The sequence below is a fragment of the Chrysemys picta genome, chromosome 4 (assembly GCF_011386835.1).
Source record: "Chrysemys picta bellii isolate R12L10 chromosome 4, ASM1138683v2, whole genome shotgun sequence".
In the NCBI taxonomy this organism is placed as follows: domain Eukaryota; kingdom Metazoa; phylum Chordata; order Testudines; family Emydidae; genus Chrysemys; species Chrysemys picta.
Genome location: NC_088794.1, coordinates 149,720,220 through 149,744,455, shown reverse-complemented (window position 1 = coordinate 149,744,455; position 24,236 = coordinate 149,720,220). Strand labels below are relative to the sequence as shown.

Sequence of the window (24,236 nt, the reverse complement as noted above, 5' to 3'; positions counted from 1 at the left end):
GAAAAGTCCCAGTTTTATTAATCTCTCCTCATACGGCAACCGTTCCATACCCCTGATCATTTTTGTTGCCCAGTACTGAAATCGGGCTTACCGGCCTGTAATTGCCGGGGTCACCTCTGGAGTCCTTTTTAAAAATTGGCATCACATTAGCTATCCTCCAGCCCTTTGGTACAGAAGCTGATTTAAATGATAGGTTACGGACGACAGTTAATAGTCCTGCAATTTCACATTTAAGCCCCTTCAGGACTCTTGGGTGAATCCCATCCGGTCCTGGTGATTTATTAGCAATAAACAGTACTAAGTGTGATTTGCAAACCCTTCTGCCAATGCCATGCCTCTCCAATTCTTCTCCCTGTACATCCTCACCCGCAGGTGGGTAGCGGAATGAGCGTGTGTGTGCGTTGGGGGTGGGGGCTGGTACAGCTTCCTATGGGGCTACCTGTGTCCGGTAACCAGGGCCTGCATCCTGCGAAGCGACACGAAACCGCACTCTGCCCAACCGTGCCAGGCTCTGGGAACCAGGGACCCACCCTAGGAAGGAGCACACCAGGCTGTGCGCCCAGACTATGGGAAGGTGCCAGACGCCGCTCAGTCGCCCCCTGCCTGCACCCTCGGGAACTGCTGGCACTGCCTGGCCCTTTAAGAGGGAGCCTTGGCGTTACACCCGCGTGCCTGGGCCGACGTGTGAACGCCCGGCGCCTCTCCTTATACAAGACACGCCCCTCGGCCACCCGCATGCGCAGTTCCTGCCCGGGGATTTTCACATAGAGCATCCCCCTTACGTGCTGGGTGGGGGGATGTTATTGGGCATGCGCACCCGTTGGAAGGCGGAAGTAAGGCTCCATGGCTCACACGCTAGCGCATGCGCAAGTCTTGTCCCGGGCAAATTAGGCGGGATTCTTCAGAGGCTGCTCCCTTATGGTCCGGTTGTACTATGACGGCGACTGCGCAACATCAGTGAGAGGTGGGACTCTTCATGAGTGTGTGTGTGTGTGCATGCGCGATATCACTACGCATGCGCAGCTCTGAGGCCGGCGAAAAGCGCATTTGTTCAAAAAGCGAAGCGGTTGGTGAGGTTGCCATGCGCATGCGCAATAGCGGGATGGCGGTAGGGGAGGTCGATTTCCTTTGAGACGGGTTTGGCTGTGCACATGCGCAGTGGACCACGGGGGCGACTCCTCCGTGAGGCCCTCCCTGCCCGAGCGGATGGGTCCGCCTGTGCACATGCGCGGTTCGTTCGTACTTCCTAAGGGGCGGGGTTCGTCGCGCAGAGGCCTCTCCTCCGGGCCGGTGGGCTGTGCGCAGGCGCGCTCCCGGCCGAGGGGAAGTGAAGGTGGGTTCGCGCGGCACCTTTTCCGGCGGCGGCGGCGGCTGGGTTGGGCGCGCGAGGAGGGGAGCGGCGCGAGGCACCGCAGGTCCCGGGCCAGTCACTGTCTCTCTCCGTCCCCTTTGCAGGCAGGAGCCGGAGCCGCCGCCGGCCTCCATGAGCTGAGGAGCCGCTGCCTGGGCCGCTCGGCGCGAAGGAAGGAGCCGGGCGCGGGGCCGCCCTGGGCCCGGCGGCGAAGGGCAGGAGGCCGGGCCGGCACCCGGGCGGGCGGATGGTCCGGAGCTGACGCTTCCCGGGTCTCCCTGAGGCGGGCTGGCGGCCTCTCTGCTGGGCTTGGCGGGGGATCGGCTCGCCCCGGCCCTGCTGGGACCCCGCCCCGGCCGCTGGGGCGGGATAGGCCCGCAGGCCTCCCCCGGTAGCCCGTCTCCCGGGCGGTGAGTCTCGTGTTCCCCCGGCCGAGCGCCTCGCCCCGCCTCCCGGCCCGGCGGCCCTGGGCGAGGACAGCGCGGCCTCCCGCAGCACGTGGGTCAGCGGCCTCCGGGTTCGGCTCTGCCCCGCCCCGAGGGGGCCCCGTGGATGCCGCCGAGATGGGCAAGGTGCTGTCCAAGATCTTCGGCAACAAGGAGATGCGGATCCTGATGCTGGGGCTGGACGCGGCCGGTAAAACCACCATCCTGTACAAACTGAAGCTGGGCCAGTCCGTCACCACCATCCCCACCGTGGGCTTCAACGTGGAGACGGTGACTTACAAAAACGTCAAGTTCAACGTGTGGGATGTCGGGGGCCAGGACAAGATCCGCCCCCTGTGGCGGCACTACTACACGGGCACGCAGGGGTTAATCTTCGTGGTGGATTGCGCCGACCGCGACCGCATCGACGAGGCCCGCCAGGAGCTGCACCGCATCATCAACGACCGGGAGATGCGGGACGCCATCATCCTGATCTTCGCCAACAAGCAGGACCTGCCCGATGCTATGAAACCCCATGAAATCCAGGAGAAACTGGGCCTCACCCGAATCAGGGATAGGAATTGGTACGTGCAGCCCTCCTGTGCTACCACAGGGGATGGACTCTATGAAGGGCTGACATGGTTAACGTCCAATTATAAATCCTAATGATAACAATAACTACTTAGTCTGCAGATAATTAAAAAAAATAGTCCGCCTGGTTTCCTAGAAGAATGATTCTCTACCGAAAAAGTAAAACCAAGCATCCATGGGATTATGATCACTTCTTCTCCAGTTACCACCCTTTCCTTCTACACGCTGACTGGATTCCTGTTTTAACTCTTCTTGCTTGGCGTTAGGATGCTGTAACCTCCAAATGTGACACGAACACAAGTACTAGATGCTATGGCAGACTTCCAGCAAACGGGGAAAGACACACTGTAGATTTGCTAAGTAATTTTTTTCCTATCTTGATTAGCCCTTATTATGGTTTGATTCCTTTTTTTTTTTGCTGGGGGGAAGGGGTAACCATTTTCAATGTATGCTTTCTGGTTCTACTTTTTTGAAATTTTTTTTCTTTATCACTTGCTGTAGTTTGCTTCTTTTTGCATTCATGCAGAATATGTTGCTAGGTCTGTTTCATCAGTAAACTGAAAATTATTGCTTAAAATCAAACTGCAGTCTGTCTTTTTATATTGAGGACTTCTTTTTAAAAAGTCCTTAATCTGTAACTAAATAGTAACTTTAAATCTGTCTTTTCATATCTAAGACTAACATGGTAAATAAAACCTTGCCTACAGTGGTAGATAGTGAGAATACCATTGTAATATGTTCAAAGTACATATCTGAGGTAATGCAAGAACTGCATTGAAATGTCAGCTGTGAAGTTCTGAACCATACATCATGCATGAGTAGGGATGCAAATAAGTTCCCCATATTACATAGCAACCATATAACAAATAAAATGTGAATGATGTAATAGTTTCAAGTTATACTCTAATCACAGTTCCTATGTCTTGCATTGCAAAGTTAATGATGTTTAGCTGCAGTCTTAACTAGTTATGTATCAGTCTCCTCACGGTGCGGGATATCTTCTTTCCAGAAAGTGTAGCAGTAATGTGTAAGCATTACTGTTCATTTTACTTTAAATAACTTACCATTAGGCAAAAATCAAGTCATGTCTTGCCTCTCTTACAATATAGGAAAGATGTATTTGTTAATCTTGAGACTTTTGGAGACATTTCCTCTTCCAAAGTTTGAAAATCTCATGTTTTCTGAAAAGCATGCATCTTTATCAGCTGCAAAACCCCCCCATTTGTTTCCATATCATAATCATTTGAATAAGCAAGCTCAGTTCTAAACTTTAACAGAAATTAATCATTTTAACATTTGAGTAACTGGCGTTTGAAGAAGTCATTTATATCACAACTTAGTTTTTGCAAGACCACAGTCTAACTCATGAAAGTAGTTCTAAATATTTTTGTCCCTCTGTTTCAGTAACGTTACTATAATTCTTTATGAAAGGAACTGTGTTGAATGTCTGAATTTAAATCCATTGAGTAATTAGTAATGAGGGTGGGGTGTAGAGAGTGAGCATATGACTATGAATGTAAACTTGCATATATAGTTTTTTTTTTTTTTTAAGGGCAAGCAGCTCACTTGCCATAAGTTTTCAGATGTCTGACTGGCAAGTTATGGCAAAAACAAACCAACCAAACCCACCCAGATTGAGAGTTCAAATCAGTGTATCGTTTCAATCAAGTATTAATACTGGGTGCAAAAAAGTAAAGCAGCTGGGTTTTATTCAGCCTTAAGGATTAATTTTAGATTTCCTCAAGGAGTTAAACTCAACTGGGGAATTCTAGGAATGTAACTTTACAAAACTAGAAGAGGGGGAAAAAATTTTTTTTTTTTTGAGGGTGTAAGTTTTACATTAGATTGGGGCATTACACTACATTTCTGCAGTGTTGACTCTGTATGTTAAGTACAGTGTATTATGGAGCTCTTACCAAAGATCTATGGGGAGATAAAAATATTGAAGTTTATTTCCTAAAAATTTAATACTTAGGACCCCTTGAAGAAAAATGCTTAGTTTAGAATATGGTTCCAAAAGGGGGACACTCTTAATGTGGGTTGCAATGGCAGTGAACGGATTCTGGATGATACTAGAAAATATAGCAATGATTCAGAAACACTTTTGTAAAAGGAAAAAGTTCATTAGAAAAGCAAGGCAAGTTCAATTACTTTAAGTCATAATTCTGAAGGGGAAACTAGATGTCTTCATTTTAGAAGTCCTTTTATGTCCTTCTTGAATTGTTGCTCCATTTTCTAGTTTTTATAAATTCAAGAAATTCTTCATTTCAGTTAATGTAATTGGTCAAATAGTCTGGTGGTGTAAAGGCGTATAAACCAAACACCAGGGTACAATTGTTTTCTTCTGGAACAAAAATAAAAAAAAGCCAAGCACAAGGTAAATGCCTAAACTGGAAGACTTGAAGCTCTATTAATAGTTTTCAAACTTTCTTAAACATATCTCAATCAAAATGAAAAGTTGGATTTTCACTTTCAGTCTAAAGTGTTTACTGTATTCTTTCTCTTCAAACACTGTTTGGGACAGGTTTAAATTTCACTAGGTTTTTACATTAAATTGAATTCACAATTTTGTATTTCTTTGGTAATTTTGTTACTTTAGATATTCTGTTGTGTAGGTAAAATGATAAATTTAATTATACTCTTGAATTTTTAAATGTTTTATTCTGGGGGGAAAGACTCTAAAGTTACTGAAACTTGTGTGGCAGATGATTCAAAAATAAATGACCTTTGCTACTGAACAAAATATAAAGGCTTCATTTTCAAAATGTCTTTATGAAGGAAGCGGGGGGAGGGGGAACAATGCAAGTAACTGCAGCCTTCAGGGTAAAGTGGCAATTTTTTTTATCAGTATTCTTACAATCTGAATTTTAAGTGCATCAACTTCTATGTTCATACGAATTCACAAAGTAAACTGGAGTACCTTTTTTTTTTTTTTTGGTGGCATTGTTCTTGTCTGGTAAGTGAATGAGTCTGTAGATTTTCATCTCCCTACTACAGTAAACAGGAATTTTGTGTTCTCAATATGGTTGTAGTGTTGGTAAAGAATTAATAAGCAGAAAATAAAGCAATTATACAGTGCAGCTCTCCTGGTATGTTACTTATATTTGAATATGGTAAAAACAGAAAGGGTCTATATAATACACTGGAGTAGTGCCTTCTGCTTACATAGAGGTCTAGGTTCTGTTTAACCTGGTCTTGAAAGATTGTAATGCTATTAGTTTCTCTTTTGAGGAATCTTTGTCACATAATTAAAATTGAAAAGTTGGAAAGAGGAGACAAACTTCTTTTAAAAATACTCCCACTTCCGACTACAGCCTCTTTTATTTCAGTAAACTTAATGTTTAATATTATGCTTTGTAAAATACTTCAATACAAGATCTCTGCCCTAAGGAACTTACATTGTCACTTGGACAAATATAATGCACAGAACAATTTACCTGCCAGAAAACATAGAGGTGCTGATGATGAGGTCGTCAGTCCTGGAAAGTTTCATGAAGAAAATGGCCTTGAAGGAATAGAGGGAAGGGAAGGTGCTTTTGCGATTAAGGGGTAAAATGGAAACATTGTTATAAGAAATCGAGAGCTGTTAACGACTACAGAGGCATGCAAGGAGTTACAGCTAGAGAAGTAAAGGAGTGAAGTGGTGTGGAGCTCCGAGGTTGAGAATGAAGCAGTAAGGCAATTAAGGAGTTTGGAAGGGGAGTAGGGATGAGGCTAGAACAGTATATAAATTGAAGCTGCTAAAGTAATTTTTCAGAGTGCAGGGTAGAGATGTGATGTAACAGAAAAGCTAACCAGACTGTGGAGTCTAGATGTGGAGTGACAGTCTTGACATGCTAGAAGATGGTTGAGTTGACATTGAGAAGGGATAGAAGAGATACTGGCCTTGAAGTGGATATGAGATATCAAGGAAAAAGGCAACACTGTTTGGTCGCCTTTCGTCACTTATGCCGAAAGATCAGGAGTAGACATTTGACTTGGGAGACGTTCATATTGTCCCACTGCCTTAAGCTAATCCTAAAAATCAATTTTCAAGTGCTCAGGTGTATCCAGGTGGTGTTGATGTTGTGGTCCTACAGTGGTTGCAATATTTTAAAAAAAGAATTACCCTTCAGTATCTAGCTTAGGGGTTCTCACAACAATTTTTTGGTGGCCGCAGAGTGCGACCACCAACTCTTGCTGGTGGCCACGCTGACTTTTTCCTAAAATACTTAATTAACTTTAGGAAAAATAAATATGCATATATACATGTCCAAATCATTGTAATTTATTTATGTAGGGATTATTTTCAGACTCAGTAATAAAAATAATGTACTGTGGTCTCTCTTCTTTACTGGACATAAACAAAATAGAAACACAAATAAGGTGTTTTGCATGTTCTTGTCTTTTTATGGTTTTGCTTTTTTTGGTTGCGTGTTTTTTTTAAACTTGCTAGCTAGTAAGTCTGCTGCTGTGAAATGTGATATTTGTATGTTTGTTAATATCACGTTTCACAGCACACATACTCAGCCCCCTGCAAGCCCTCGGACAAATTAAGCCCTGGATGGGGAGGAGGGCAGGGAGGCTCTGGGCCCAGGGATGATGGTGTGGGTGGTGAGCCTGGGACCAGCGCCTGGAACCAGAGCCTGCTATCGCATGGATGAAGCCCGGTGGCCAAAGACTGCCCACCCGCCCTTGGGAAAGTGGGGCATTCACCAGCTGCCTGCATCTCCAACGTTTGTCTCCCCGGAAGGGGGGCAGGGCCCAACCTCCACTAGTGGCCCTGGGAGAGGGGCCACTGCTCCCCCCCCCCACTCCCCGCACTCCCGATTACAGCCCAGGAGGACGTGGCCGCAAGAAAAGCCCTTGGTGGCCACATGCCGCCACGGTGGCTGCATTCGAGAAACGCTGATCTAGCTTGTCTTGTCTACACACAAACTTGAGCCACCTTAGCTAGGGATGCGGCTTTTAAAACTGATTTAGTTAAACCAGAGCAAGTGTGTGTAGACACAACCTCAGAAAAATAAACTTGTAAATCTAATAACATGATGTCGTAGCTGTTAGTAAAAATTAGCCTTGTAAGGGTGACCGTTTGTGGATTAGACCTCTGTAACTGTGTGTTCAGCTTTAGCTTAATTTCTTAATTAGAATACCATTCTTGAATTACTATTTTTCATGAATCAGAAAAGGCTTCAGCAATCTCTTTTCCAGTCACAGGAGAAAATTGGTATTTATGGATAAGGCTTGGAAGAACTTGCCTGCCACCTACTAGCCTGAATGAAGACTAAGCGTACAAACAAAAACACCTGTTCCCTAGGGGCAGGCAGTGCCCCTCAATTTAAAGCCACATTTCCATCAATTTAAAAAATGTACTATGCTACTGCATTTAAATGGCCCACTGCCGGTCAATCAACTTTCTATATACATATTATATAAAAGGTAATATGGTCAGGGCTGGTCAAATGAAAATATATTAATTGAATATCTGACAAATTGACCTGACTGGCAGTTTCGCTGTTTCCAGCAGAATTGTGAAAAAATGTAGCCAAAACTGACATTGGTCAACTTTCACTTTGTAGTTTGTGGAAGGTCTCAGCAGCAGCAGAGGCACCAGAAGTGGTAGGAACAACACTGCATTGGTATAATCTTGGTTTGGGTTTGTAATGTTTGCAACCTTAATGGCTAAAATAAAAAAAAATCTTAAAATTACCCAGAAGATATTGGTTCTTTGTGGGAAAACTTCCACTATCCCTAGGCAAGTGTAAACTCCCAAGCGCTATTTGTATAGAGTATTAGGATTTTATTCTAAATCCAGTGGCGGGTGGGCGAAGAACTATTCTGATATTTTAGCACTTAAGTCTAGCGTTGACCTTTAACCTAGGATTTCATACTGTGTAGTTGTTCAATACTTAGGAGTGAAGCAAATTATTTAAACAAACATCAAATGTCAGGAGGACCATTTGAAGTATCATAAAAAGCGGGATAATTTTTGGCAGTGGCATTTTTGAAGAGATAAAATAGGTGACCCAAATGGATCTATCCGGTATTTTCAAGTAATCCTACTTTTGATACTTCGTGTCTGTTCACGTGAGGTGATGCTGGTCAATAAATGCAATGTTAGTGCAAGAGTGCAGCATGGTGGATTTAATGCATGTGGTCTGGGGAGGCAGTAGTTAGTTCCATAAAAGTTTGAGACAGCTGTGGTGGCACCTACTTTTGTAAAAGATATAAAGGATAATGAGCTTGCATATGTTTATAGTACTATAACTTCGGGGTGGGGGGAGGGGAAATAAGAACTGAATGCCTTTACCTATGCTCTTGGATTATTGCCTTCAAATGCTGTAGATATTCTAATAGAAAAAATTGTTTCACTTCAGTGGTAGCATCAGAACTATTGGTACCATTCTTCCTTGTCCATTTATGGAACTATCGATTTCCTCCTCAGACCATGTAATCAAATCTACAATGCCGTGCTTCTACATGGGGTTCCCAGCTGCCTTTTTTGTGGCTTTGCTGAACAAAAAAGCCGGAAGTCTTTTGGCATGTGTTCAGAGACATCAAAAGTGGTCTCATACGTAGGCACATTTTTGTTAATTTAGATCTTTATTTAAGGGAAGTATTTGAATCTTAAAAGCTTCCTTCTGTTTCTCTGTCTCAAGTTAAATATACAAATAACAAGACTTTTATAATAGTCTGAATAAAAATCGCTTTCCTTTTCAATAAGGTTTCACTTCTGATGTCATCCAGTAAGTGTTCCAGATCTTTATGGAATTGCCTAAGGCAGTGTTCTCAACAACCGGTCCACGGACCGGCACTGGTCCCTGACATCTCCCTGACACAATTTAGGAAGGCAGCAAACTGGTTCCTGGTATCAAAAAGGTTGAGATACACTGATCAAATGTACACAACCTGATTTCCTAACATTTTAAAAAGCAGCTTTTTAATTCATCTCAGGCCTGTTGTGTAATCATGAAGCAAAAAAAGAACACACTCAAAATTTTCCCCCTTTACAGGTCACATTTTAAGTACTTCTATCTTCTGTAATCATAGAATTGTAGGCCTGGAAGGGACCTTGAGAGGTCTTCTTGTCCAGTCCCCTGCACTCAAGGCAGGACTAATATAACTCCTAGAGCTGCACTAACTGAACCAAAATTGGTTGTAGACACAGTACTTGGGCAAAACTCAGGGGATGTCATTTCTTCAAAATAGGAGATAGCTGCATCGTTAATGGTGTAAATATAATATCTATAGAAATATTTCGGCTTACAAAAAAAGCAAATGCTGAATCACACCACATTATTTCTAGTTCTAGAGATGAGTTCTACAGTTAAATTGGTAATGGAAATGACCGCAAAAGGAGTGAAAATTTTGTATAGACACACCTAACTCCACCCCCCAAATCCTCCTTTGGAATTAAAGGAGGAGAGTGGGAGCAGTGGAGTGTCCCATGTACAGTATTGTCAACAACCAGGAAAAAAGCAGATCTGGAAAATATGGCTGTTGTGCCATATTACTTGTGATACAGCCAATTATGCTTCTATGATTAATCCTATTCCATAGTGGTGCATTTCACATTCAGGTTAGCTAGTTGAATATTGCAACACTTCAGAGTTCATAAGGTATGAAGGTAACTTGAGGGCAGGGTGGATATCTCTTGCGTTGCCCCTTCTAGTAAAAACAAGACTAGGAAGCAAGTGAGCGTGTGTGAGATGTAGTGTTACTTTCTCATTTCTAGAAGGCCATAGTGTTGTGGATAACGGCTTCCAGATGTTTAGCTGGAATTCTTCCATAGGAAGGGAACAGTATTATTTCTATGCTGTTGTCCATTAAGACCTATGTCTTTTGATATCTAAAAATCTGGTGGGTTTTTGAGCTGTAATGACATCCTACTCATGTATAGTAGGAAGTTTTGATACTTATACAGGTGTTTAAATGAAGGTTCATGCATGTCCTTGGTAGGGCGGTAGGGGGAAGGTACTTGCGCTGAGATTAGTCTGTATGAATATCAGCTATTAGAGGGAAAATCCGCTTCGGCACTGTGACTATTAGTGTTCAGAATACAGGCAAAAACATTCCAGATACCATGTTTACATGAATGCAATCAAGAGGCAAATAATAGGGTGGAACTCATATTATATAAATGTTGTAAATTATATTGGTTTGCCGTGTTGTTGGGTAACACTGCAAGGTGTAATTGACACTGTTTATAGTGTTGACAGCTTCTAAACTTGAAAATAACATTTGCTTGTCGGTCTGGGTTCCTCAGAAGTAGGTCTTACGCTTCACAGTATAAGGAATGTGTGGTTACTCAGCCCTAATACTATTAGTATTTTTGCTATTTTACCCTGAGGAACTTCCTTTAACATTTCTCTTGGAAACTGGAAATATTATTCTAGAACGCAGCCATTAACTCTATGGCTGTTTCAACTTTTCAGTTGCCACCTATAGGTGTACTGAAATATGTTCATACAGTGTTAGTTAAACATCTGTCATAATGCCCTTTCCCCACAGGGGTTGGATTAGTTTGGAACTGCCTCAGCTCTCGTGGAGGCTTTTTTCCCCATTATATGGGGATGGTTTTCAATCAGTTGTCTTAGCAGTAATTGAATCCAATGTGAGCCCAGTAGCGTATGCTATTATACCCTCTAAGAGGAAGCGTTTGCTTGCGAACTCACAAGATTAGACTAAATGGCTTGATTCTGGTCGAGCTCCCCCATCAAAACAAAGTCTGATGATGTGGAAGGTTCAGATATAGGGAATAGACTTGTATTTCCTTTTCCCCATTATCTCAAGAGTTTGTCAAACACTGGGAACAACTTTTTTTCCTTAACCTAGCTAGGAGGGACAAACAGTTATCTGCCTTATTTTCAGCACTGTATTTATAATACAAATAAAATTCCCTCATTAAAAAGAGTTGGGGACAGCCTTTGTCAACTGTATTGTGAATTCTTTGTTTTCTTTGCGATACCTAGGGCTTGCAAAAATTCACCTGCTAGCCTGAGGACTAACCAAACTTGTCAAAGGCAGATCTAAACGCTGCTGGATGAAGGTGAGGGATGCTTGGATCCCTGCCAAGGTTCTATGCTTGGACCTTGTTCTGAGGCTCATTTTACCAACCTTCTGCTAGCGGAGGCAGTTTTCTAGTCACCTACTGCTTATCCTCAAGCCTCCTGATTGTTTGGAGGGGGTGTCTTTTCCTAGCTGATTCATGGGGAGGGCCAGCAGAATGCCCGTCGTTCTGCCCTCCTTCAGACTTAGTTTTTTTGTCTAATTTTCTCCCGTGAATAGCTTTTAGAACCTGCCTTGGCTGCTGTTCATAGCTTAGCTTAGCAGCTGCAGCAGAAGGAACCTGATACGTTGTAATCAATTTTAGTGGTCATAGGGTACTGATTAGCAGCAGTGAAGCCGAGCCAGTCGTCTTAGCTTTCTCAAGCAGCAGAATGAAGTTGTGAGCAGTGTTAGAACTGTCTACAGACTCAAGCCTTGTCTACGCTACAAATGCTTTGCTGGTGTAGTGCTCATCTGCTGGGATTCCTGCATCTATACTGGAGGTTTTACTGGCATTGCTATGTTTGCTGGGTGCGTGTGTGGGGTTTTTTTGTTTTTGTTTTACCCCCCAACTGATATAGCTGTGCCCACAAAATGTTGTAGTGTAGACCTGGCCTTAGAAAAACAGTGCTGCATCTCTTAGCATTTGGAAGACTTTGGTATCAACAAGGGTTAGCGATTTATTTTTTATTAAAGCTTAAATTTTTCAGAACTTGATGGTTCAATCCCCCACTGCCAGGAAAGGGGCAAGTTTGCCACTCCTGGTTGGTGAAGTCCGGTCAACCTTCTCAAACGAAAAATGGAATTGGGTATTGTCTGTGTTGTCAGATGCTACCGGTGTGGTGCTCTGCTTTCTCCTATGTTGATATTACTCGGCTGCGTGCGTGTGTTCCCTCTGTGTGCGGTCCCAGCTCTGCAGACAGCTGACACAGCAAACCCGACGAGAACCCCCAATGACCACAGACTCTAGTAAGGTACGAAGGCACCTCGGCCAGGTTTATTGCGACCCTGACACAATTGCAGTTCCCCGCAGATTATTTAGTCTACAGGGCATGCTACGAGAAAGTGCCGCTCGGCAATGGACCCGGCTCAGTCAGTGGCGGGACTTTCCACTGCCCCCTCGGCCGGACAAAGACACCACCCCAGGGACACATTCTTATACACAGGTACAAACAAGTTACACATCACTCCTGACGTATTGAGGTGCAACCCCTCTACGTAGCAAGGTGCCGCCTCTCACCTTGTACATGTTGGTTCGATCGAACCAACTCTATCCATCATTTTACCCTTTTGCCCCTGTCATTGGGATGGGTCGGCCTGTTCCATGTTATCTGTGGAATGTTCCCGTATGGTATGTCTTGGTACCATGTTTGTACTTTAGCTTTGCTAGGTGAATATATATTTATGCAATATCAGCCCTTTCCTTGCCAGCTTCTGTGAGCAGGGCCTGTCTCTGGCTCACAGCTTAGCTTTGTTTTATGTTAGCTAAGTCTTGACCATTACTTTAGTTTTGGTTCAGGCCTCATGCTGGGCCTTCATCAGGGCCTTCACTTACCACAGTCTGCATCTAAGCACTTAAAGGGCTAAGTAGTAAAGTGTTCTATAAACTAGTAACGCACTTGCATTATATAACCATCTGCAGTTTTGGCCATACTTGTGATTCATAGACTCTAAGGACAGATAGGACCATCTTGATCATCTAGTCTGATTTCCTGCACGATAAAGGCCACAGAACCTCACGCACTTACCCCTGTAATAGATCCATTACAGTAGAACTGCAGAGTTTACGAACACTTTGGGAATGAAGGTTGTTCGTAATAGAACACAACGTTCTGGTTGTTCTTCTAAAAATTTACAACTGAACATTGACTTAATACAGCTTTGAAACTTTAGTATGCAGAAGAAAAATGCTGCTTTCCCTTTATTTATTTTTTTAGTAGTTTGTTTAACACAGGACTGTACTGTAATTGCTCTTTTTTCCTCTCTGCTGATGCCTGATTGTGTACTTCTGGTTCCAAATGAGGTGTGTGGTTGACTGGTCAGTTTGTAACTCTGGGGTTCATAACTCTGAGGTTCTACTGTATCTCTGGTTGAGTTACTGAAGTCCTCAAACCATGATTTTAAGACTTCAAGTTACAGAGAATCCACCATTTACTTAGTTTAAACCTGCAAGTGATCTGTGCCCCATGCCGCAGAGGAAAGCAACCCCCTGCCTCCCGCCAGGATCTCTGCCAATCTGAATTGGCGGGAAAAACCCTTCATGACCCCAAATATGGTGATCAGACCCACCAGCCACACACCTGAATTCTATTTTTCTCGTGCCTTAGTGACCACTTCTTTGCTTAATATATAGAATGATCTTTCAATTGTTACGATGTTTTGAATCCGAGAGAACATTCAAACAGTCCTTGAGCTTGGTTGGTGGCCTTGAGTGAAGGTTTTAAATCTCAGGTTTTGGGGTCTTATTCTCCTGAGCTGGTGGGAATGGACTGTATGCAAAATGGTCTTGGGGCCACTGTACAGGTGTCATTTTGCTTTTGGTCCAAGGGTTAGTATTTAATGGTCTTGCAACCTCTGGGCCTTGGGGGCATGTCTCCATTTTGAACTGGGTGTATAAATCCCAACTTGAGGAGACATACCTGTAGTAACTCTGCCTGAGCTAGCACAATGTAAGACGAGTTAGCCACCTTGAGGATGTGCCTAGCATCTCCGATGGGTATGTATTGAAAGCGGCCTGCCCCTCGCCCTGCCATAGCTGTGCTCTGTTTATAGCATGCTGCCTCAGTTAGTTAGCACCTCCTTGAGCTGAGAATTGCACCCCGAGCTTGAAGTGCAGACCTACGCTCAGGCTGAGTTATTCACCAAGGCTGCCACCTTGATGACAAAATATTTCTCCTTGTTTCCTTGCGTCTTCCCTCCATTGTCTTTCATCTTCTAGTTAGAGTGTAAGCCCTTTGGGGTAGAGGCTGTCTCTTTGTTCTGTGTTTTGTACAGCACCTAGCACAATGAGGCCTTGCTCCATGACTGGAGGGCCTAGGTGCTCCCATAATACAAATGTTAGAGGGGCAACAGCCTTTTTAAAAAACAAAAAGCTGGTGGTAAAGCCCTCAGAAGACCAGAGGTACTAACCCACTTCATTAAAGATTCAGTTGGTGAACTGACAGCTTGTCACGGGGTTCCTCCATCTTTCAGAAGAAGGGGTGGAGTGGGAGTACTGGGTCAAACAATGGTCTGTCAAACAAAGGTCATGTCTCAATGACCAGCACAAGTTGCTTCAGAAGAAGGTGTGGTTAAACAACCTAAGATGATTCTCTTCCCCCCCCCCCCCCCCGCCCCATAATGGTCACTTTTAGGCACTAAAATAACTATAGGGCTAAGGTTCCCAAACTCTGTTTTGCTGCACCCCCTTTTGGAGGTTCACATCCTCCTCTTTCTGTGGATGCCTGGGATCTGGGAGACCATCCCAGCTTGGGTGCCTTGTTTGTCCCCAGCCTGCAACCATCCCCTGGCTGGGATATGCTCTGGGTGGACAGCCCCAGCAGGACACAGGCAGTGAAGCTGGGCCCCTGCCCTTGGGACCCTCCCATGATCATTCACAGGCTGCAAGCTTCTTTGGCCCTGGCACAATCCCCAGCGTGCACGTGCAAGAGCCTGTGTGAGCAGGGAAAAACTACCTCCAACGAGGTGCCTGTGGCAAGCCACTCCTCATCCTTCTCTGTCCCTGGTTCTTCCAGCCTGGCAGGAGCTGGAGGGAGACCCTGTTGGCGAGAGGAATTCTTCTTTTATCAACAGTATTTTGAAGAAACACGAAAAAATTCTCTCTCTATAAGCATATATAAGGATATAAGCCAGAAATAGAAAAAGTCCGGAGAAGGACAGCAAAAGCGGCCAGAGCCATGGCAAGACTTTTCTGTGAGGAAATACTGAAAAGTTTAAGGCTGCTCGGTTTGAGGAGCTATCCGAAAGGAACGTAGAATCGTGGGAGTGTTCTTGCTTGCTCTTGTATTAGGAGAGGGTAAATTGGAGAGAAAGGAACACCCAATGAAATTAAAAAGTAAACTTTCCAGGCTGATAAAGGGAATTGTTTACACAACACAGTTAACCAGAGGAACTCACTAGAGAGCAGGACTTGTTTAAGAATTAGGCATAATTACAATATAGAGTTACACTAGCTAAAGACAAACCCATCATGTGTACCAAGCCTCATGCTTCAGGGCATAACCTACGTAAGAGAAATTCCCCCAAGCTATCCTTCCTTACATCAGTAACTTCATGAAGGAGTCATGGTATCTAAATTGAGGTGTCTGTGGAGTGTACAGCAGTCTTCTTAAATGTGACTTAAGTTTTGAAAAAAATGAAGTAAATAAGATGGTGCATTGGATGCTCCAGCTAACCAGGGCAGGAGGGGGCATTCAATAAGCTGATTTTTTTTTTTTTAAAGCATGTTCTAGAAGGACAAAACATTAAACCAGCTAATATCTCCTATCAATGGTCCTTATGTGGAAAACTGAGCATATGCTAGTTCTCAGTTTTCTCCTGGGTGAAGTCATGTGCAGTGCTGATGCACAACAATTCTGCACACTTGCAAATTCTGATTGTCCAGGGTTTAGTATGCTCAAATTGCCTTTGGATCAGTACTAGGAACTGTGGCATTAAATTACATAGTGACCTGAAAGATGGAGTGAAATGAAGTAGTGAAATCTGTGGACAACACACATTTTAGATGAGTCAGGATGATGGAGCACTATGGTGGAATGTGGAGTAATTTAACAAAACTAAATTAGGCCTAAGTGGCTCTGACGATTGGTTCAGAACTTTTCATGTGAAGGCACCACTTTAAATCCAGCCAGGCCAATAATGACCAGATATGATCAGACATAGTGCGGTGTGTGTGAAACGAGCTCAGTCCAGTTCCTAGTGCACAAGCATCCACATTAGACCCCATGACCACAGTTAGCACTACGTATCTGTCTGGTAGTCTGAGGAATTGGGGCCTGAGTGAACACAGACATTACTATCCTTCCTCGCTTACAGTTGGAGCACTGTGAGGGGAAGCTGGAACCGCTGCCACACCTTATTTGTCTGACTTAAGCCTTGTCTACACTAGAGTTTTGTCATCAAAAGTCAGCTTTCATTGACAAAACCGTGGAGGTGTACACACCACAGGGCTCCTCCCCGCCAACAAAACTCTCCTGCTTTGCTGACAAAATAAAGCTACCTTGACGAGAGGCGTAGAGATTTTTGTGGCAAAGTGATATCGACAAAGTGTCAGTATAGACACTGCATTTGGTTATGTTGCTGTAAGTGGCCTCCAGGAGGTGTCCCACAATGCCCATCCTGACCGCTCTGGTCAGTAGTTTGAACTCCACTGCCCTGCATCCAGGTACATAGATATCAGTCCCCCCAACCCCCGTCCCATTTACAGGCTAGGGAATTTTTAAAATTCTACTTCCTCTTTGCTCGGCATGGACGCCTCATATCACATCTTCCCAGCTGACCAGGGCGGCTCCATGCAGTAAATGCTCTCCCTGAGTTGTTGGATCTGCTGGCAGTGTGGGGAGAGGAGGCTGCGCAGACCCAGCTCCGCTCCAGCAGTAGGAACATTGATACTTAGGGTCAGATTTCTCGTGGCATGTTGGAGAAGGGCTGTGAACGGGACATGCAGCAGTGCCGTGTGAAGATAAAGGAGCTGAGGCAGGTGTACCAGAAGGCAAGGGAGTCAAACTGTCGTTCTGGTGCTGTGCCGAAGAGCTGCTGCTTCTGTAAGGAGCTGGACGCCATCTTCAGCAGCGACCCTGCTCCCACCGCCAGGAGCCCCGTGGATACTTCGGCGGGGCTGCTGATGGCGGAGAGCGGACTCAACCCCGAGGACAAAGTCGTGGATGAGGAGGTCGAGTTGGAGGACTAAGTGGAGCACACAGCAGGGTTGTCTGGTGGCGCAGCGAGCCAGGGCCTCTTTTCCACTCTGGATGAGTCTAGCCAGTCCCACATTCCATCTCTGGCGTGCATGATGCAGGAGAGGAGAGCTGTGGTAAGTGATCGTTTTGAGTTGGTGATACTTAGTTATGAGGTAGAGCTGTCCTTTGCTTTGTATATTCTAGAAGTGGGTGAAGGGATAGAAATGTACAAGACTATCTGTGTTTGCGTGGGCTTCACGTTCCCCTCTGCAGCTAAGCAGTGCAGTGGAACTGTGTTAATGCACACAGAGATTTCACGGGACTGCTCCAGAGAGATCTCTAGGAAACTTTCCTGCAGGTACCCGCCAATCCTCTACCGAAGGTTCCTTGGCAGAGCTGCTTTGTTCCTTTCCCCCGTTGTAGGAAACTTTCTTGCACCAATCGGCAATCACTTGTGCAGCGACCAATCTGGCGCACAGACGAGCCACATAGGGACCCGGTCTGAATCCACATGCACCTTTGCCTCCTTGCTTACCCTTAGGAGTGAGATACTGGCTTTAATGACCCCTGTCTGTGGAAAATGGTGGTAGAATTTAAAATATTGTCCCAGATAACCTGCAGTGATCCCCTTAAAAAAAACATGAAGATCCTTTGCCCCATCTTGAGTGCTCCCTCCCCTTTCTTCCCTGCCCCTGGGCTGAACTCACCATGTTTAGGGTGTTCTTCGAGCTGTGTTCTTGCCAAGGGACAGTGAGAAACTGATTTGTATTTTTTAAAAGGGTGCATTTTATTATAATGATTCGATGCTGTGTATACACTCACCATCATGCTTCTCTTTGTTTCTTGTGTTTCTGCAGATGTGGCCTTCAGGGGAACCCCCTACCCGCTGGCGGAGCGCATCCACCATATAAGGAAGTGACCAAGGAGGACATGTTTTGAGAGGTGCTCCAATCCTCAGAGGCCGAAAAACAAGAATGCAAGGTGTGGAGAGAGACTTTAAAAGAAAATTCTAAAATTGAGAGGCGGGACAGATCGCTATCCACAGTGCGCTGCTCTCTCTGCTAATGTTAGAGCACCAACTGTGGACCTGCTCTGCCGATAGAAGGAACGTTGTGTGAACATGCACAAACCATGTAATTAAACTGGTATTTGATCGGTGGTGTAACTTGTGTTGACAAAACTCTATAGTGTAGACAAGGCCTTAGTCTTCAATGCTGCTAGCCCAGAACTAATGTCATCAATTAAATATGTTCTTTCTTATGCAGACTTGTTTCTTTTGCATTTCAGAGCAGGAGAAATACTTCAGTACCTGGTGCAGATGTTCTTATTGTGATACAATTACTGCCTTCCGAAGGGGAGAGCTCATTTTAACTTCCTGACTCAAGAGCTTCACTTCCATCGTTACCATGCTCTGTTCTCTTGCTCCCTTCTAAGTGGGCAATTCTTTTGAGTATGCAAAAGAGACCTCTAAAGTGCTAAGTTGGAAACCTAATGCCACATAGGCAAGAAAAGAATACATAGTTGCAGGCCTGACTCATCAAGCAAAAGTTTTGCTGAATACGAACTTGTAAGATTCCAGAGGGGTGGGGAGTACATGGCTACTAATAGAAAAAAAATAATTAACATCATACTTTGTTTCCTCCCTCAGATCCTGAGCAATTGAAGCTACAGATGTTTTGGCAGAGAAATCACACAAACTAAAAACAAAGGGGGGGGGGGGAAGAGGGATTTAAACTGGAATAGTTCTTTCCTCTATCTATTTAGGGTACTTCTGAGTCACTCCCTTTGGCAGAGAAATGGGGAAGTCTGCAGCTCAGATTTCTCAGGCGCTTAAAAAGATTCTACATCTCCATTAATGTGCCGTAGGGCACGTCTCTACGTACGGCGCTGCAGTGGGCGCAGCTGTACCGGTACAGCTATGTTGCTGCAGCACATCTGGTGAAAACGCTCTATGCCGCCAGGAGAGAGCTCTCCTGTTGGCATAAAAAACCCCATCTCCACGAGCAGCATAAGCTAGGTTGGCAGGAGAAGCTCTCCCACAGACATAGCACTGTGCACACTACAGCCTATGTCCGTGTAACGTATATCGCTCGGGGGGTGGAATATTCACACTCCTGAGCGAAAAAAGTTTTGCTCACATAGGCTATAGGGTGGACATCACCGAGCACTCTGTTTACAACTATATAGGTTCCTTCTGCAACCTTGCAGAGGGCTATCAAAGCTTTTAAAAAAGAAAATTTTCTAATCAATTAATAAGAGACTTAAGATCATCTACTGACATGAGATTTCCCATAAACCACCATGCTGTGTGTGTGTATATGGTGAGCTGAGGAAGCAATGGTAACTATTTGGATGTTTTCCTATATCTTAAATGCAGGGCCGGCTCCAGGCACCAGCAAACCAAGCAGGTGCTCGTGGCGGCACATTTTCAGGGGCGGCATTTTTTTTTTGGCGCTTGGGCGGCAAAAGCCTAGAGCCGGCCCTGGCAGCAGCAGCGCGTCCTGCACCGGGGGTGCCCTGGGGCCGCTGCGGTTCGCAACGGGAAGCAGTGTCCGCACCTTATGGCCGGGCAGACTCAGAGTGCAGGACGCTTGGGCTGGGGGGCCGCCCCTCGGCGCACACGGAGCCGCCTGCAGGTGCCGCAGGGCCCCAGCGCCGCAGCCGGGGCTCGGCAAAGCGGCCAGAGCTGCCCAGGGACTGCGGCAGGGCGGCCAGGAGCAGCAGCAGCAGCGGGGCCATGGAGGGTGGGGCACTACCGTGCAGGGCCCGCATCCTGCTCTCCAGGGCTCCCTTCCCTCTGGGGCTACCCTGCCCCAGCTCCTCAGCCCCCTGCCGGGGCGGTCTCCCAGCTCTGTGCTCCCTGGTCCCGGCCGGTCCTGGAGGCGGGAGCCCCGGCTGGAGGGACTCTGGGCTGAGGTGCGGCCAGGAGCCCTGCTGCTTACCCCGACCCTGCCAGCGCCGGACCGGCTGGAGGCAAGGGGGGAGCGGGCGGAGTCAGCGCTGGTGGGGGGGGAAGCCCAGGATTGGGGCGGCAGGTGGTGCGGGTGGGGGAGAGCCCAGGGTTGGGGCGGCAGGGGGTGCGGGTGGCGGGGGGGGAAGAGCTCAGCGCTGGGACAGCAGGGGGCTTGGGATGCAAAAAACCTAGAGCCGGCCCTACTTAAATGAGTTTTAAATTAGTATTGGGAAAACAGTCTTTTCCTGTAAACCTCTCCTCTTAGAACTGAATTAGAACTCTTGCTATGATGGATTTTGTGCAATTGAGGCTACACATGTCCTGGTAGAGAAATCACAAACCAAAGGGAAAGAATAGGGGTTTAGAATGGAATCGTTTATAGTGACGAATTTTGCCACGTAACGGCATTGTAAGAAGGTTGCTGTGAAATCTCTCCGCTATTATGGAAGTGTTTGTATTATAGAAATACACTTAACCAATAAGCCAAAATAAGACCCGCTTTACTTGAGCACAGGTGCATGTGTTGGGGATGTGCTAAGACATCAGCTCAAATGCAGAATGCCTTAAAATCTGAAGAGTGCACTAGGCATAAAATAATGCACATCCTGGTACATCTTAGTATAGTTCAATAAACTGGTTAAATCACAGCAGTTTGGAACACTTAATTTTTCCGAGATGAGTTACATTTTCTGCTTATTGCTTTTACTGGAAAAATGGATTATAAGTGTCTAAAATGCAGAAACACTTAAATTGCATCTAACTATGGACACAGAAGGGTAGGGTGGGAGGAGGAGTGATGCTTATCCAGGCTAGAAATAGTAAGGAGAAGTAAATTTCAGACGTAAATTGCTTGGTGTGGATTCTAACAGCATTACCGAAACTCTGTGTAGAGAGAGAACTCCAGAAGCTGCTTCTCTCAACAGGGAGTGTAATGTGAGGAGTACAAAGGTTAAAGTCAAGGTCAGGGAGTGAGCTTTTCACTCTTTCAATGGCCTCTTGAAAGTTGAAATAATTAGGTATATTTTTAAAGGATAAGGCCACCCTTTAGCTGTCCAATAAGGAATATTAGCATATTCTTTCCTGCTCTAACTGGATAGATAAAGGAAAGGGATGGTGCTTGTGGGGGGGGGCAGAATCATTCTTGCTAAACTTGTTTTTGCACAGGGAAAGTTTGTGTATTTTAGCTAAGCTGTTACCAATGGGCGGAATTGTCCAAGCGGCGATCTCAGCAGTTCCCTGGGTAGATTGGACCCCACTGGTGTTCTTAAAATAAATACTTAGCTCTTCTCGTCCATAAATCTCCAGGTGCCTTACAAAGCAAGCATCGTTCTTTCCGCGCTCCAGATGAGAAAGCTGAGGCCGGAGACGGACTTGCCCAGCATCACACAGCAGGCTAGTGGCAGGTAATGATTGCAGCATAAGAGCCTATAGAGTTTATTTTTGCATGTGAGAGGAAGAAAATCTGAGACGGCCTCAGATGAGGTTGCCTGATTCAACAGGGCTTTATAAAGACCCCTTGCCCTTCTTTCTTTTTCTGGCCAGTAAATTGTTGTCTGAGAGTTGTCACCGTCTCTGGTGTTCTTAGGTGCATTGTCAGGTTATTGATTTGAACTGGGACCATATAGAAAATGGTTGTAACCAAAGTCCTGTAGTGGCACCAAATCTTGTATAAAGGGGGTCAAATGAGGTGTCTAAGACAAGGTTATGGTTTGCTGGTTATAATTATGCTGTCTATATGTGTGTATCAATTTTGTAGTTCAAGTTATGAATATTGGCTCTATACTGTTGGTATTTCAAACTTATGCTATGCTTCTGGGAAACTTCCCAGACAAGTTGGTGTTAGCTCTGCCTAGCCTGCTTGATGGCCCATTAAGGACCATCAGCTATACAATTGACCCATTGAAAGAAGGCAAATACACCTTGCAACTCAGCAAAGTATGCAGGGACTGGCCCATGTGACTCCAGACTCCATTTTGCTGTAATTTTCCACAGTAAGGACAAAGAGGTGTTCTTACACCTGGAAAAGACTAAAAAGGCGGATGCCTCTCCTCCATCTTGTCTTCAATCCTGCTTCTTACCTCTGGAGGAACTTTGCTGCAAACTGAAGCTCTGAACAAAGGACTGAATGACCCATCCCAGCTGGGGATGTACTCCAGAGACTTGAGCTAGACCTGCAGTTTATGCTATTGCTGCTACAAGCCTGAACCAAGAACTTTGCCATTACTGTATGTAATTGATTCCATTTAACCAATTCTAGCTCTCATCTCTATCTTTTTCCTTTTATGAATAAACCTTTAGATTTTAGATTCTAAAGGATTGGCAACAGCGTGATTTGTGGGTAAGATCTGATTTGTATATTGACCTGGGTCTGGGGCTTGGTCCTATGGGATCAGGAGAACCTTTTTTCTTTTATTGGGGTATTGGTTTTCATAACCATTTGTCCCCATAACGAGTGGCACTGGTGGTGATACTGGGAAACTAGAGTGTCTAAGAAAATTACTTGTGTGACTTGTGGTTAGCCAGTGGGGTGAGACCAAAGTCTTTACTGTCTGGCTGGTTTGGTTTGCCTTAGAGGTGGAAAAACCCCAGCCTTGGGCTGTAACTGCCCTGTTTTAAGCAATTGGTCCTGAATTGGCACCTCAGTTGGGTCCCACCAGAACCGCATCATTACAGTATACTAGCAGCCCCTAGATCTGAGCTAAAGACCCCAATTGCTCAGTGATAAAACTGGGGATCATGTCCGTTTTCAACAGGACTGTGCAATCAGCAACTCCTATTCTGAGGGATGCCAGATACGAAATGTCATGGTTTGGAATGAAATTAAAGTCTGAAACGTAACTGCAAAGATGGCACCGCGTTTTCTCAACCGCTCCATTACCTGGGGGTTCTCAATCCGATCTGCTCCCGTTAGTGATACGATTCTGGTTCGGGGGGGCCTGCAGAGAGTTAATGCTACCCCACGAGGGGGGGCTAGATATTGCTCGGCCTCATGGTGCAACGGAGGGTGGAATTTGGAACCCAAGTCAAGTCTTCCTGCCCCGTGGGTTTGCCAAGTCATGACTGAGGTCAGAGCTTGGGCTGCATAATTTTTGTTTTTGGTGATAGGTTTGCAGGACTGGCCGTTAAAGCAACCATGTTTACTCTTAAAGGGAGAGAGTTTGATTTGAAAATCACTGGCAGGGGCGGGAAAAAGCCATTTTCAGTCACTTTTCGAGTGCTGAATCACACTTTTTTTTTTTTTTAAATGTTCACATTCATTTCATACCCTGAACCAATTAGTACTTATCAGTAATAAAATGAGAATGTCAAGGCCACAAAACAATTGGTCTTTTATTCTTACATGTAATAAGTGAAAACGGCATACCATTTTAAGGCTAACTTTTTATAGTCTGTTACAGAAATTGATATTGGTGTTAGAATTCTGAATACCCAAGTTGAGTTTCTCAGCAACTTTGACTTGCCTGTAAAGTGCAGTTTTGCCTGCAGATAGACATGTATCTGCCATTGAAGTCAATGACATATGTGCTTACAGACAGGATTAAGCCTGTTGTGTGTTTAAACTATAAACTCAGCAAAGTTACGGATTCAGAATAGTCTGTACAAGGTGGTGTGAACTACGACTGGTATAAAAAACAACTTTTGCAGTTTGTTCAGATGTAGGGTTTTACCGGAGGGCCACCATTTAAATATCAGCATGTAGGAGCCTGGTTCTCATTTAGACAAAGGTCCCTTTCCACTGCCAGAGCAGGGCCTTCTTGTTAAGATCTGTTTTCCAAACTTGCGCACTTGTGCTAGCCACATGTTCATCTACTGAGCTTGGTGTATGAAGTTCCTGCACAAAGTGCTATTCTTGTCTTTAAAGTAACTTAAACAACTTAACTGCCCTGTGAAATTCTGTGGCTGTCTGATACTTCTGTATTAGGTATGGTCCAGGACATAAAATCTAACGTTAATGGTACTGTACCACTGCTACCAAAACTGTGGAAGTATTC

The 24,236-nt window shown here is 45.1% G+C and overlaps 1 protein-coding gene across 2 annotated transcripts; it reads left to right on the top strand.

Moving 5' to 3' along the window:
• The first annotated feature begins 825 nt into the window (after positions 1-825).
• Positions 826-5,110, top strand: ARF6 (ADP ribosylation factor 6). 2 transcript variants are annotated; one of them, XM_065593976.1, is made up of 2 exons: positions 826-964; positions 1,456-5,110. In XM_065593976.1, the coding sequence occupies exon 2, from the start codon at positions 1,915-1,917 to the stop codon at positions 2,440-2,442; it is 528 nt and encodes a 175-aa protein (XP_065450048.1). In that variant the 5' UTR covers positions 826-964; positions 1,456-1,914; the 3' UTR covers positions 2,443-5,110. The 2 variants fall into 2 exon arrangements, with proteins under 2 accessions (XP_065450048.1, XP_065450047.1); XM_065593975.1 differs by lacking the exon at positions 826-964 and adding an exon at positions 1,181-1,333.
• Positions 5,111-24,236: the final 19,126 nt, after the last annotated feature.

What these genes read in the sequence shown, in the direction of transcription:
- ARF6 (XM_065593976.1), top strand. Translation starts at nt 1,915, where the DNA reads ATGGGCAAGGTGCTGTCCAAGATCTTCGGCAACAAGGAGATGCGGATC.